Source organism: Canis lupus, chromosome 20 (assembly GCF_003254725.2).
Source record: "Canis lupus dingo isolate Sandy chromosome 20, ASM325472v2, whole genome shotgun sequence".
Classification (NCBI taxonomy): Eukaryota; Metazoa; Chordata; class Mammalia; order Carnivora; family Canidae; genus Canis; species Canis lupus.
The window spans coordinates 45451479-45467400 of record NC_064262.1 but is presented as its reverse complement, the minus strand read 5'-3'; the positions used below and the strand labels follow the sequence as shown (position 1 = coordinate 45467400).

The 15922-nt window shown below is 51.3% G+C and overlaps 1 protein-coding gene across 1 annotated transcript in view; it reads right to left on the bottom strand.

Annotated features, from left to right (window-relative positions):
* UNC13A (unc-13 homolog A) overlaps positions 1 to 15922 on the bottom strand; it is a 60366-nt gene that overhangs the window by 39314 nt on the left and 5130 nt on the right. The window contains 8 exon segments of the mRNA XM_049097812.1: positions 190 to 397; positions 3272 to 3307; positions 5406 to 5460; positions 6424 to 6497; positions 7144 to 7267; positions 8570 to 8687; positions 10570 to 10669; positions 11530 to 11559. Coding sequence (XP_048953769.1) covers positions 190 to 397; positions 3272 to 3307; positions 5406 to 5460; positions 6424 to 6497; positions 7144 to 7267; positions 8570 to 8687; positions 10570 to 10669; positions 11530 to 11559 — 745 coding nt within the window.

Genomic DNA, 15922 nt, shown 5'->3' with positions numbered 1-15922 from the left:
ATAAAATCTTTAAAAAAGAAAGAAAGAAAGGGCTCTATTACCCACCAGAAAGTATGAATGCTGCTTTCCTAAACCCACTTACCTCCACCTCCAGCTTCCCTGGGTCCTCTACCCCTCTCTCCACTCTGGGGCCCAGAGCCAGATACACGCACATGCACACGCATCGATCCCCTTCTCCGCGGTGTTTACCTGAGGGCCCGTGGCTCGGAGAACTCCTCATAACTGTGCATGGAGTCACTGTAGGATTCCCGGGAACCCAGGGGTGGCGGGCGGACAGAGTACTGGTGGACTGAGGCATTGGGCTGGGATGTAGTGTAATAGGGTGGCGGGATGCTGTTGCTTGTCTCACTGCGATAGTCACTGTCACGATCGTCCACTGCACTGTCAGGGTCATCATCTAGAAGAGAGAGGAGGGGAGGGGAGAGAGTGAGGAGGGGAGGGAGAGAGAACACACAATGAAAGCCAATCCCAATCTCTCAGACTCCTCAGACTAGGGAAATCTTCAGTGGCTGCTAACCCAAGCAGGGGAATCTTGGCCAGAATGAATAAAAGACCTTGGGTCCTGTTAATAGAAGTAGAAGCTTTAGGATAAGGGAGGGGAAAACTCTGCCAGTCAGACTGGACTCAGAGTTTTGGGTCCAAAGTAGGTCCTACAATGTGAGAAGGATAAGGACAAATTGGAGGGTGTCCTTCAGCTCAAATGTGAGCACGGACTTTGCTAAAGTCCAAGCTCTCTGAAAACAAGAGGAGTTTTTCCATCAGACGGTGAGCTTCCCATAGCAGGAGTCACACACTCAGGGAAAAGTTTAGAGGGAAGTCAGGAGGACAAGGTGGAGTATAAATTTCCTTTAACTCTCAGAGATTTCCTGATATCCAAGGGTGTGGATCTTAGGTCTGAACTCACGTGTGGGAAGAAAGAAGGGGCTCTGACAGATACTATAGTCCTCAAAAAGGATTGCATTCTTAGTTAGCAAGACCGCCACACACTCAGAATCTATCACTAAAATGGAAAAGGGTGGAATTGCTGAACTTCAAGTGTTTTATGAGAATTAAGGGACATTTTAGTTTGGTTTATTTTCCTTGATAAGAAAAGAACAGTGTGGAAGGATGTTAGATTGTAGTGGGACGGGAGAGACTCCATTTATTTAGAAAGTGACATTTGAGGGGCACATGGGTGGCTCAGTCATGAAATACCCCACTCTTGATTTTGGATCAGGTCATGATCTTAGGGTTGTGAGGTCAAACCCTGTGTCTGGCTCAGTGGGGAGTCTGCTTGAAATTCTTTCCCTCTGCTCCTCCTTGCACCAACCCCCCACCACCACCCTGGGCACGTGTGCGTGTGCATGCTCTCTCTTTAAAAAAAATAGAAAGCAATACTTGAAAATAAATGGGCTGCAAAAAAAATTAAATTAAACCTCTGACTAGGTGGTCTATGGTACTCTCAGCAATGGCATCAATTTACTGGTGATATTAAATACCAAGAAGGTTGCTTGCCCCTTTTTACGCCTGTTAAGTTTTTTTGGCTCATTTCCCAGATGTTTGTGTGCTTTTATTGCCTTATTATTTTAACCTTCTAAGTTTTTTCCAGCTAGTCGTGTCTGTTTCTATATATTTGACAAGCAGGTCCTTTTTTTTTTTTTAATGTTTACCACATCAAATTTATTTATTTATTTATTTATTTATTTATTTATTTATTTAGCATTCTGAGAAACCTTACATTCATTTTCAGCTAGCAAAGCTGGCCTTACCAAGGTGATTCTGGCTTCCTGGTTTCTCATCTGACTTGGACCACTGTGACCTACAAGCTTTTTATCCTGTCCCTGTCATACGTGGCCAGCATCTGATTGATGCGCTCTGTGCCATCATCAATGCTGGCATTTTAGGCAGAAGCAGATGTGAATCTCCATGGTTCAGATCCGCAGGCATTGGGGTGGAACTGTGAGGCCATAAGAGCCTGGAGTGGGGGATCTGAAACCCAGACAGTACCCCCTGGAAGTCTGGACAATTTGTCAGTGTCACCAAATTGCTCCCTTGACCAACTGGTTTTCTATCCAATTACCTGGGTGTATAGTCTTTAGGCAAATGGGCATTCTTCCTACCAAACTGTTGTTGACCGGGCCAAGACATTTCCAACCAAATTGCATGAGGCTGTGGGTGTATTATTAATTTTTTTCTGACAAGCTGTCTTGTTTTGGGAGCAAATTGCTTCCTATTGGATTCTTTCTGCTTCTACCCAGACTCTGCTTTTTTACCAAATAGCTTTTTGCCAAATTGCCTGCTTCCCAATAGGTATTTTCAACCACTCTTGTTTTGACCCAATTGTCTTTGTTCTTTCTGATCCAATTTATCAGCTTTCGCCAAACTGGTTTCAGCCAAAATTGTCTTCGTTTTTAACTGTACTATTTGTTGGTGGCAAATTGTTTGTTACCAAGCCCTCTTGTTTGCCAAATGCCTATTTTGGCTAAATTGGTTTTTGACAAATTGTTTTGGATCAAAGTATTTGTGAACAGTTTCCCTGGTCCTGGAGGGAGGGCATAGTGGAGGTTGTCCATCAGGATATGGGGGGGGGGGCACCGGGTGGAGGAGCTCCCAGCTGGTGGGGTAGAGGGAAGGAGGAAGATTCATGCTCAGGCTAGAAGACTGGATTTCTCTGGGAAGAGCAGGACATGGAGAAAAGGGAGCGATTCCTCAGGGAGGTAAATGAGCCTCCAGTTGTGGGGTAGGAGGTGTCTTGACTCCTTCCTCTGGGGTTAAATTGGAGGAAGATGGGGTGGGGGTGGTTTGGGAGCTGAGGTCTCTGGAATGCTATGTGCCTGCTGCTCCTTCTGATACCCTCTCACTCCCTATCTACCATCCTCTGAGTGACACTGGGGCTCATTTCCAGGTGGAAGAGGAAGACAGGGAGACAAAAAGAGGAAGGAGTCACAGGAGAGGAGATGACATTATACATGGGGAACGCGGGTGGGAGTGGGGGAAGGGGTCACAGCGCCCAGCTGGAGACAGGCAGGTCTCTGGTCTAAATGCCCACTCCTCCCAGCTGAATCCCTCCCACCCCAGTAATAGTGCCCACTCCCCACAAAACAAAGCAGGACCCCCAGGACAGACGTTAATGGTCAGGGGACAGGCGGGCACGGGAGGGGCCTTGCCAGTCGTCAGGCCCTGGTGTGCACACCATAGATTCCCTGCTTCCCCGGTGGCGGGATGGGGGCCTCAGGGTTGCCAAGGCACCCACTTCCCCACGGCCTCCCAGAACATCAAACTGAGTACTTACTCTGCTGCTCACCCCAGCCAAAATAATTCCAGTTGCCTACAAAGAGAAGGGGCAGAGATAATAAAAGGGAGCAGGAGGCGGAGGGGGGGTAGGGGGAGGGGTACTCCCCCATCTTCCTCATTTTCCCCATCTCCTCCTCACACCCCAGGACCCCGATCCCCTCCTGCCCTGAGTATCTTCTCAGAATATCACCTCAACCCCTGACATTCGTGACACCTTCAATCATCACCTTGGAAGGGAGTCAGAATAGCCTCATTTTGCACAGAGGCTGCAAGCTCAGCCAGAAAATAATAAAGGGGGCACTTGGGTCCAGGGTTTTCCAACTCTGAACTCTGGAGTCAGCAGGCCCTACTCTTTCCCTGCCCCTTCTGGAATACAAGGAAAGAAACGCTGAACTGGCGATCTAAACTTGGAAACACCCGTGATGGGTGGGTTGTAATCATTCTGCTCCTTTTGCAGGTGAAGAAACAGGGCCCAGAGAGGTAGAGTGAGCAGCCTAAAGTCACACAGCCTTCAAGCATCAGGACCAGGGAGAGGACCACATCTTCCCCCATCTGTTCATCCTCAGAACCTGGCATCTTGGGGGGAAAAATGCCTTGGACCGGAATCCTATCTCCTCTGCTGCTTGGTTGCCCCCTCCAAGAAATGGAGGTGACGAGGGACGCCTTGGTGGCTCCGCGGTTGAGCATTTGCCTTTGGCTCAGGTCCTGATCCGGGGATCCTGGATCGAGTCCCGCATCGGGCTCCTTGTGAAGAGCCTGCTTCTCCCTCTGCCTATGTCTCTGCCTCTCTGTGTGTGTGCCTCATGAATAAATAAAAATCTTTAAAAAAAATAGAAATGGAGGTGATGAAACATTCTTGAAAGAACTCAGAGGTAAATGCTGGGAGGAGGTCTCCATTCTCAAATTGAGTCCACCGCTCACTTCAGTCCACCTCTCCAGGTGTTTGTTCTTTGTCATCTGCTCCTGCCTCCACTTTCTTACTGTCTCCACCCCAATCCTTCAGTGACTCCACTCACCAGGGAGGGGATTAGTAATTACTCAGGGCAGTGAGGACTCCTTCCCCGGTAGAGAAGTCAGAGGACTTTCTCAATAGTACCCCCATATTAAGGTAGAAACGGGGCCCCTCAACTGCAGTCCCCCAGCTCCTCCACCCACCAGGCTCCATCATTACCATCCTGGGCATGTAGGGGGGTTGACAATGGATACAGGGGAGACTGTGAAGGGGGATGAAAGGGGGATGGGGAAGCAAATGGAAGAGGAGAAAGAAGTCGAAAGGTGGGGTGGAGTCAAAATGTCTGGGGGTGGGGGCTCTGTCCTGAGGCTGTTTGGTTTGACACTTCCTTCCCACTCCGGAGGACTCGGAGGGCACTTCTCAGCGGACAGACATCTCCTTGGCCCATGTAGAACTGGTCTGGGTGCGTCGGAATAACCACAAGGCCAAGGAAGATAAACACTCCTGAAAACTTTAGCCTTAGCCTCGATGGAGGGACAGTCAGAGGAACATGATCATCATCATCATTATCAATAGATGCAGAGCAGTGGAAAGAGAAGCACAGTTGGAGTCCTTCAGACCTGAGTTCAAATCCTAGCTCTGCCTCCTACTGGGTGTGTGACCTTGGGCAAGTCGCTTCTCCTCTTGGGCCTCAGTTTCTCTATCTAAGAAAACAGGCAAATGAAACAGCCTTCATCCACTGCACACCAGGATGGTGTGCCTATTGTACCTGTGTTAGCAGGACTGTCTGCACCATCTGACTGTGGGCTGCTTGGGGGAGTCCGTGCGGACCCCCGTGAAAGCTTGTTGAATGAGTTACAGGTCCTCATCCAGGATCTGATGAATGGAATTAAAGAGTCTGCAAAGTGTTTTTCAAACATCTAGAAGGACTCCTTTCAACAGCTCTCAGAGTGGGGACCCTACGGATCAGAGCGGGACACTGGCATGGCTGTGACCACAGAGTAAGGCAGGACTCACATTCAAGCCCCAGATCTTTTCTTTCCACTGCACTGTGAGCAGACGCTGTGCACTCCTAGGACCTGTTCCTCTGGAGGGGAGTGGCCTGTTACACAGAACCCTCGTGGGTGGGGGAGGGAGGAGGTTTCGGTTGATGCCCAGGGAGGAATCAAGAGGTACTTACAACACTGGTTGCTGGGGACAGGGAGAGGCTTGTCTTGTTCATCTTGGAATGAATACTGAGAGGGAGGGAAGGAGGGAGGGTTCCTCTCAGGAGGGGCCAGAGTGCAGGGGACCAAGATGGTCCTCTGCTCTGTTCCATCCTGACTACCCCCTGCCTCCCAAATCCGCTCTGTCTGCAGGAGAAGGGATACAGATGTCCACAGAGAAAGACACACACACACACACCACAGTGAGAAACACGGACGAAGGAAAGAAACAAATAGAAGTAGGAGAAAGAGAGGGCAGCGGGGTAAACTGAGGCAGGGAGCAGCATAAAGAAGAAGGTCAGAAATGAGGTTACACAAAAATTGCTCTGTTATCATGTGAGTGTTGCCTTTTGACACTCCAACTCCCACTAAAGAGAGCTCTGGTCTTGCCTTTCTTTCTTCCTGGCCTTTATCTTCTGGGCCCCACTGGGTCTTTGCCCTGTGATGATCCAGAGCCAAGGAGAAGAAGGGAAATGTCGTGGAAGAACAGGTACAGAGGCCAGGGCTGGTGGGGGAGAAGTTTAAAAAGTCTGAAAGTGGGGGACGTCTGGGTCTCTCAGGGGTTGAGCTTCTGCCTTTGGCTCAGGGCATGATCCCGGGTCCGGGTATTGAATCCTGCATCAGACTCCCTGCAGGGAGCCTGCTTCTTCCTCTGCCTATGTGTCTGCTTGTCTGTGTGTGTCTCTCATGAATAAATAAAATCTTTAAAAAATCTGAAAGTGAAATTCAAGGAGTTGAGGGGTGTGGGGCCCCTGTGTCTCCATGAGGGTACCTGGGAAGGGCAGGACTTGAGCCGATTGAAATAGTTTGTCCGTGGTGGACTGTATGTTCTCTGATGCCATCATTGCTTTGAGATGGGACCCTGATTTAGTCCAATTAGAGACACAGACAGAGGGCAACAAGTGGAGAGCGAAGCAGATACAGAGAGTAGAGGACATGGGGAGACAGAGAGATAAGCACAAGAAGAAAAGCGTTCCCCCCTCCAGTGCTCACCTCATCCTGGTCCCTCATGGCATTCAGCTGCTCTAGCTTCTTGGCCCAGTAGCGCGCCTCCTCCTCAGGAATGTCTGGAAGCAGAGCCCTGGCTGTGAGTCCGGAACCCCTCCCTGCCCCTCAGCCTTCATCCAGTGCATCCTGTGGGCCTCTGGGCTGGTCTCAAGGGGGTGGAGGAAGAGGAAGGGAGGGCAGCATGGTGTCCCACTCCCCCCCTTGCCCCCCCTCCCCCACCGTCCCACCAGAGCTGCCTTGGGAATGCATGGAGGATGAGAGATGAGAGAGGATGAGAGAGGAGCCAGATCCTAGCATTACAAGGGCGGGGAAGCCATGGGTTCTTGGAAAGATGCTGTGGAGAGAACTGAGCTGCTTCCACAGGCCTCACTATGTCTCTGCTGCTGTTTATTTCTACATGTCTCTTTGTCCCTGTTTGCCTCTTGTCCTACCCCCAGCTGACCCCACAGCCTAAGACCTCACCAAAGATCAGCCTAGGGCAGCTCAGACCTAAGCCCCAAGGGTTAAGAAGCATTGGTGACGGAGAGGGGTGGCAGGGGCGTACTCTGCACATGGCAGGCTCATGACCCGCTGACTCACTGCAGCTGGGAAACTCTCTCCTCTGGGGACAAGAAACTTTGTCCTCAGAATGCAGGTCAATCTGAACCCATTCAGGCCTGGCCATGCTCCTGGGTCTAGTGAGGGTCCTGTGCGCCCCACACTCACCTAAAGGCAGCTCGAAGCGGGTGTCAAGGAGGATGCGGTGGAAGGTGGGGTCCTTGGTGCCGCAGATCTCACTGTCTGCCATGATGACTTGAGAGTCCAATGTTAGCCATTCTCCAGGGCCTTCCTGGGGGTTGGGGTGGGGTGACAGGGTCCAAAGTGATGCGGGGGGAGCAGGGATCTGCTGTATGCTGACAGGGCCCCTACTCTCACAGAAGATGCCTTTCCCCTCATCTCACCCACACCCCAAGAGGCAGGGTCATGCTCACACTTTACAGACAAAGAAACTGAGACTCAGAGAGAAGGTTCCAGTCCAGGACAACATGGTGAATCCAAGGAACTCAGAGGCAAGGACCCAGAGAGAAGGCCCTGTGGGGCCATAAAGGGGTAGTCCCAAGCTTACACAGCCATTCCTCATCTCTCATGGACATATGAGACCCTGGCTTCAAATAAAATCCTTGATCTCCATCCAGGGGAGAACCCCCCACTCCAAGTGAACAAACCAGTCCTGCAGTCACAGGAGACAGAGCATGATATAGATACCTCCAGCCTGGAGAGGTCAGGACAGAGCCAGAGAGAGGAAGGGGGTTGGGGTATTCAGAGGGAAATGAGGGAAGATTTCTTGGAGGAGAAAGCATGGGAGCTGGGCTCAGGGGATGATGGGAAGGGATACTTGAAGCCCAGGGAACAGCACATGTGAAGGTTCAGAGGTCATCTTTTTGGGGCCTACAAAGGGTGAATGTTGGGTGGGGAGTGGAGATGAGGCTGGCAATGCAGGCGAGTGCCATCAAGAGGGCCTCCCAAAGGAGATGAACAGGGACAGCAAGGAAAGGTCCTAGAGTGGTAAGATCCTGCTGAGCTCAGCATGAAGGGTCTGAGTGGAAGGGGTGAAACAAAAGGCCAGGAGGCCAGAGAGGAGGCCAAGGTCATTGTCTACTACCTTCAGTCTGTTGTAGCCTTCCCCCTGCACAAAGTGTTAATTACCCACAATACCCCTTCTCCTCCCTTCCATAGAAATACATTTTTAGCTGGACCCAGGGCTGTGTAGCTTAAGACTACATTTCCCAGACTCCCTTGCCGCTAAGTGTCCACATGACTAAGTTCTAGCCAATAGGATGTGAGTGAAGTGCTGTGAGCAGCTTCCAGGTTAGGTCCTTAACCAAGAGGGTGCCTGCCCCCCCGCCCCGCCCCCGCCACCTTTTCTTCCCTTGACAGCAATGCAGATGTCATGGGGATCCTCCAGCAGCCATCCTGAGCTGCCCAGGGAGAAAGGCAGAGCAACAAGATGGAAGGAGTTCAGGCCCTGGTTACTTCAGAGCCACCATCACAAATGTTGTTGGAGGATAGAGATACACATTCGTGTTGTGTAGGCCACTGGCCTCTGGGCTCCTCCAAGTCACTCCTCCCCAACCCTTGGTCCACCACTCACTTCATTGGACTGGCGGATGGTCCGCAGGGGAATCCACACGGTGCCCACCATTGTGTCCCAGATGAGACCCTTGTTCCACACCTCCACCGTCAGCCCCAAATCCAGGCGGTTAATCTCACTGTGGAGAGACGGGGAGGAGCATGAAGAGGTAGGAGTGAAGGGGTGAAGTCTCAGAAAAGTCAGTTCACCTGCCTTAGGACACATGGCCAACTGGAATTCAAACCCAGGCCTGGGTGAGTCCTATCAGGAAGGTAACACAGTGGTTCTTGTTTTATAGAGGGAAACTGAGGCCAAGGGGTTAAGTTACATGCTCAGGGTATCACAGCAGAATAGGACTACAAGCTGGGAGGAAGGAGTGGGGGAAGATATCACACATCTCCTGCACCCCCAACTCCCCTTGGCCCTTCCTTGAGCCCTCAGACCCTGAGCATACTGGCTAAGTGAGGAAGAGGCTCAAACACCCCCTGTGGCTCCCTGTCACCCCAGGATAAGGGCATTCAGGATGCCTCCAACCTTCCCAGGCTCACCTCTATCCAATCACATGGGACATTCCTGAGAACATGAATGATACCACCTCTAAGCACTTTCCACACCCTGGAAATATGCAGATTTGGGAGAAATCCTTGGTGAACATCCAGTTCACTGAATTCACCAATTTACCAAAGATTTACCTTAAGGAATGTTCTCCTTGCATATATCTATGACCTGATCATTCAGTAACTGGCTTTCAGGGAGTTGGGGACCACATTGCCTCTCTCCCTTCACATCTTCCCTAAAATTGTAGGGCCAACTCCTCCCCTCTTTCCCCAATTTGCTCTAAGATTCCAACTGAGTTGTCTCATGGCCTCTACCACTACTAGTGCCCAGGTAAACTCTGCTCAGGGATGGATTTGTGGGATGCCTGGTCCAAATCTCAGCTCTGCCAAGTATAGGCTGTGTGACACTGAGCAGTTGGCTTTGCCTCTCTGGCCCTCTGTTTCCTCTTCTGTAAAATGAGGATTAGAATAGCATCCTCCATCCCAGGGCTGTGGGAAAGTTTGATTTAATTAAAGCCTTAGAAGAAGACATGGCACAGGTTGCTGGTCATCATCAGAGAAGATGGGATGTAATACAAGGCCGTGAGTGGCTCCAGGTTGGGGGGAGGGTCCAGGTCATGAATTCATTTAGTTATCAGGCAAATATTTATTGAACCACCTACTGTGTGCCAGGCCTTGTCCTTGGCATGTGGAGCGGGACTCACAGTGGAGACAGAGACCAACTGGACCCTAGGCTCCTAGAGCTCACAGTCCAGGGCTACAGGCCAGAAATGTGTCAAGAAATTACACAGATGACTAAAATAATAATTGGTGACTAGGGCTGAAATTACTCTCTAATTGCACTTTGGGTATGGTGGTCAGGGAGGGCTTCCCTGAGGAGGGGACACAGCTGAGACCTGAAGGATGAAAAGGAGCCTGCTGGGAGGGGGTGAGGTGAGAAGAGCAAGTGCAAAGGCCCTGGGACAGACACAAGCTGGACATGTAGGAGGAATGGTCCAGAGGTGGAGGTGGCTGGAGCAAGTGAGCCAGGAGAGATGGAGGGAGGTACTGGCAGGTCACAGGGGCCAGGCCTAGAAAGAGGGTATCTTGGAGAGGAGTGTGGGTTTTGTTCTGAGGTTCACAAGCCATGAGCCATGAGCCAGTTTAGAGAGTGACAGGATGTGATTTGCAGTTTTAAAAATATCCCCCTGACTGCCTGGAGGAGAACAGATTGCTAGGAGGCAGGAGGCAGGCAGCAGCAGGAGGCCAGGGGCGGAGGCTGGCGGGCAGCAGGGACCTGGCTGGTGGCCAGGGAGATAAAGGGAAGCAACTGGCTTTAGGAAGTGCTTTGGAGGCAAAGCTGATGGCTGGACATGGGACTGAGGGAGGAGGAAGTGGAGTCCCAGACGACATGCAGGTGTCCAGCTCTGCTCTGTGGGACCATCGAGGTGCCAGGCCATGCTAGCCTGGTCACTGCAGACTTACAACATGAAATCCTGCTCCCAGCTGGGCTGGCTGCCCCGCACTGCGATGGTCGTGCTCTTGACATTTTGCACCTTCAGGGTCACGTACGTGTTGAATTTCTCTGTGGTGGTGAGAACAGGAGTCAGTACAGTGGCTCAGGGACCCCCCATGCCCCTTCCTAAGCTCTAGATGACCCTGCTATGATCCCTCAGGATCTCTGAGTGCTTGAGACCACAGTCCAGTAACCAGATCCAATATACTGAGCTGTTTCTATGCCTATACCCCAGGCCAGCTCCCCAAGTCCCTCCCGTCCAGTCCCTCAGAGCACAAGGGAAGGGCCTCGGTTCAGGAAGATGTGGACTCTTGGGATGCCTAATCTTGCTGCTTAGAAACGACTATGTAGGGATCCCTGGGTGGCACAGCGGTTTGGCGCCTGCCTTTGGCCCAAGGGCGCGATCCTCGAGACCCGGATCGAATCCCACATCGGGCTCCCGGTGCATGGAGCCTGCTTCTCCCTCTGCCTATGTCTCTGCCTCTCTCTCTCTCTCTCTCTCTCTCTCTCTCTCTGTGACTATCATAAATAAATAAAAATTTAAAAAAAAATTTAAGAAATGACTATGTACAATGACCTTGGTTTTTAGCTGGGAAGACAGGCCCCAGGTAGTGGAAGAAAATTGACTGTGAGAAACTACCCTCACTTCTCTGAGCCTCACTTTTCCCACCTGTAGCCTGATCTAAGAGCCCCCACCCTGTCCCTTAGGATCCTGGGAAGAGCCATTGACTCAGGGTGAGCACCACTCCGCTGGATTCTCCAGGAGATGGCTGGGGAGACTTTGGGATCATAGGCCAAGTCTGACACTCTGTGATGCTCAGAAGACATGTAGCCCAAGTCCCCTGTCACTGGCTCAGACCTCCTCCCCTATCTCTCCAAGACCCAGACAGACAGACAACACAGGACAGAGCAGGAATAGAGGCACTTACCTTGGGCACCATCAAACTTGGCTTTTTTTACTGTGGAGAGAGATAGAGATAGGGAAGGGAGATGGGGAGAGAGTAGGGAGAAGAGAGAGACAGAGACACACCAAAATAGAAATATAACAAGAGAGACAGGAGGAGAGAGACATAGAAACAAAGAGACAAAGAGGAAAAGCAAAGATAGAGAGTAAAGGGACAGATCAAGAGACCAAACAGAAAACAAAAACAAAAGCAAGATAGAGAGATGAGATCAGATCAGAGACAGAGACAAAGAGACAAGAAGAGGAGGAGAAACAGGAAGGAGAAGAGACAGGCAGGGATGAGAGGGAGAAAAAGAAGCCATCAGATAGATGAGCACAGGCAGACCTAGGGGTTGAAGGAAATTTGGACCCTAAGAGTAATTTCTCCCCCTCCTTCCTCCCCATCAAACCCCTCCAAAGCTCCCCCACCTCCAGCTGTGCCTTTACCCACAATTGAACAAGATTCAAAAGAAGGAGCTGGGTAGGGGACAGGAGAGGCCTCCCACAGGAAGTCCTCCAAGATTGCAGCAGAGAGAGAGAACAGCTGGGGAGGGAAAGAGGTGGGGAGAGAGAGGAGAAAGACAATCTCCAGTGACCCCCTCCCCCTGTCAGGCCAGTGAGACTTCTCCCCCAATTATCCAGCTCAGTTTGTCCTACCAAATGCTCCAGGAGTTTGAGGTCTAATATTCATAGGGGACTGGGCTAGGTGGAACAGAGCAGCCCAGAGAGGTGGCTCCATAGCACACACAGAGACATCCCACCCCTGGCTGGAAGGTTGTTAGAGCCTGCCCAGCCCAACTTGCTTATGAAAGGCAAAATCCAAATATATGTCAGGGTTCCACGTGGTCCAGTCTTGTTCACATAATCCCACAGTCCCAAGTGATTTAAAGCAATTCCACTCTTTACTGGCTTTTCTCACAGGATATTAAACTTTCAAAATTTCTTGCACCCTGCAGCTGCCCCCAGCATCTTTTTCCACCCCTCACTCTGTATCTGCTCCCAAACCGAGCTCTTTCTCCTGCTTTCCACAATTCATCTCCCTTTCTCCTTTTCAATGAACATTTTTGTTTGGGGAGGCGATACACGCCCATTTCACAAAAGCCAAGGCAAACGAGATCGGCATACGATGAGAATAAGGCTCTTTCTACCCCAACCCTCACGATCCCACCCTGTGCAATCAGCACTACCAGCTCCTCGTAGTGCTAGAGATAGACAGTTTCTGATTCAGCAAGCGCATATGCATGTGTGCGTAATTTCCTACACAAATGACAGTATTCTACACGCTTTGTGGAAACGTTCTGTTTTTTGGTGTGTCTTGAAGAGTACGTGCAAGTAAGTTGAAGGATAAATTCCTGGAAGCAAAATTGTGTTTCTATTCTTTCTTTTCTTTTGAGAGTCAAGTTCAGCACTTTTCTGGGCAAATGCCATGGCTTCCCATCTTGAGTTCATTTGTCTGTCCTCGTTGCTTGAATTTCTGTCTTGCAAAAGCACCCGAGTGAAACCGGTGAAGAGAGAATTCCCATCAAGGGTGGGGGACGTAGAGTAGTTCTAAATACTTTTCAGTAAATACTGTTTGTTCCTGTTGCGGACAGATGGTGTGTGTGTCTGGTGGGGTGGGGGGGATTGGCCTCCAGAAGCACCAAGTGAGCTCCCCAGAGTTGCAGAGGAAAGAGAACGATCACCTTTCTATGTCAATGCCAACACCCCTCCCAAGAAGACATGCAAATGGGTTGTACATCATACTCTCACATCCAGATTTGGGTTTGGGAGGTTAGCGTGCAGAGGGAGCCCTTGGCTGGACATTGGGAGAGATGAGCGCCAGTTCAGCATGGAATCAGGTGAAGCCAGGTTCTGCTTATAGTGCTGTGTGAACCTAGGCAAGTGAATCCCCCTCTCTGGGCCTCCATCTCTCTCTCACTCCATCTCTCTCTGTTTTTCTAGATCTAGCTTTCCCTCTACCTCTCTATCTCCCACTGTATTTTATCTCTGTGTCTCTGTCTCCCTTTCTCTCGCATCTGAAAATCAGTCACCATGTGCTGTCTTGCTCACCTTCTCATTCAAGGTACATAGCTGCAAGTGCAAAGGCCCCTCTCTTGAAGGCATGCTCAGCTCCTATCCCACTGGCCTCCCCTCACACCCTCAGCCCCACTCAGCCCATAGGGAGCTCAAGCACCCAGCCTCTCACCCCTGGGGCTGCGTGAAGCTCAGGGATCTTTAGGACTGTACCCAGCAGGAACTACAGACCTCCCTTCTCGGGGAGCTCCCACTTGTAACACCTGGTGACTGTGAAAGTGGAAGTGATGGTGGTGCAGAGGCAGGGGTTGGGCAGGGAGGAAGACACAAACACATGGAGGGATCAACATGCGGAAAGAAATAAAAAGAGGGAGGAGGATGAGGGGGTAGACAAGTCATGAGAACCAGAGATAGAGAAACAGAAAGAAAGAAAGAGACACGGAGATGTCCACTAGGGAGGGCCAGCAAAAAGGAGAGGCAGAGTTGGGAGACAAGGGTTGGAGGGAGAGATGAGGGGCTGGTTGGTGTCTAGCCTAGCCTGGCCTGGGCCCTGGCCTGCAGCTCCTACTCTGTGTCCCTTTTTACAGACCAGGGATAGAGCTCAGAGGGGAGGTCAGTCATTCAAGGTCTGTCCTCCAACTCCTCCTGGTGGGGGATGGAGTGTCTCTCTGTCTCCCTCCTCCTGGTTCTGTTTCTCTTCCTCCCCTTCTCCCCCATCTGTCTCAGTCTCTGTCTTGTTCTCACTCCCTCAGATTACCCACTTTCCTCCTCCTTAAGCCTCAGTGGGCCAGAGGTAATGAGCTCCACGGGGGCCCACCAGCAGTGGAGTGATTGCCGGGGGCTCTAGCTCTGACAGCTGAGGCCAGGCTCTAGCTCCCAGGCTGCTTCAGTGAGTCCAGGATGAGGACATCAGTGTATGTTCATCACTGGGAGCTCAGAGGGAGGAGGGGGAGACTCAGGGTGAGAGAGGGGACCTCAGAGAGAAATGGGGAATTGAGGAAGGGGCTCGGCAGCATGGGGAGGAGGATGCAGAGGGGGTGTGGGGTATGGAGCAAGGGGTGGAGGGCAGAGGACTAGGGAAGGAAGCTCCGGAGCTGGAGGAAGGTCTTGGTGGAGGAAGGCAGAGGAGCGGGTGTCATCGGGGAGGGGCTCAGAGGAGGAGGGGGTTTAAAGGAAGGAGGGGGCTCAGGGAAGGGCTGGTGGGGCTCCGAGAAGGAACCAAGTCCCTCTCCTTCTGTCTTCCTTGTCAGCAAACGAGTCACTGTCGCCTTCACCACCATAGTCGTCACATCTCTGCCCTACCACTTTCCCCCTGCTCTCTCTCGTGGCGCTGCTGGCACGGAGCTGCAGTATCGGGGTCACCGGGGCGGAAGCACCACCCCTCCCCCCCGCGAGCTCCTGGTCACACGCACAGGGCTATTTATAAAGTGGGCACAGAGGGCGTGGGCGACGCGACAGCTGGGAGTGGCGGGTGGGGGAGGTGCCCACTGCCTGCACGGCCCTGGGGGGCCCATTAGCATCCGCGCGGACTGATTAGGACTGATTAACGTGGTTACACAGGCAGTTGCTGGCCAGGGCAGAATTGGTGAAAGGTGGGAGCAGGGGATCAGGCTCGGGACTCCCACAGGCTCTGCTAGGCTCTGGGCCTCAGTTTCTGCATCTGGGAAATGGAGCAAAGCAGAGCCTTCATCCCTACCTCCTCCCCTCTTATTCTCTCCTCTTCTTGCTCCCCTTTCTATTTTTTATCATTATTAGAACCGGCATTATTATACTCTCATGACCACTATATTTACAATTACCATTACCATTACCAGGATCATTACTATTTGTATTATTTGGTTGTGCCCCGGGTCTGGATGACACTAGATTCTAATTGAGGTGAATTCCAGTCTTTGGGCACCTCCTCGAGGACCTGCCAGGTCTGGGATGGGGGCGGGTGAAGAGTAGATTCCAACCGAGGGAAGCATCTGAAAGCCCCCCTTCGTGATGTGCTTATGGGGTGTCGGAAGACACAAGACTGGGGAGGAGGGAAGGGAAACATCAAGAATTTAGAAATTGGGCAGCCCGGGTGGCTCAGCGGTTTAGCACCGCCTTCAGCCCAGGGCGTGATCCTGGAGACCAGGGATCAAGTCCCAGAGTCCCATGTCGGGCTGCCTGCATGGAGCCTTCTTCTCCCTCTGTCTGTGTCTCTGCCTTTCTCTCTCTGCTTCTCATGAATAAATAAATAAAATCTTAAAAAAAATAATAAATCTTTAAAAAATAAATAGAATCTTTAAGAATTTAGAAATTGATTTTAAGATGTTGAGCCGTTTTATATGTGATGTCGATGGCCTACATGAGCTTTGTGATAAAGACACTGGCCCCAC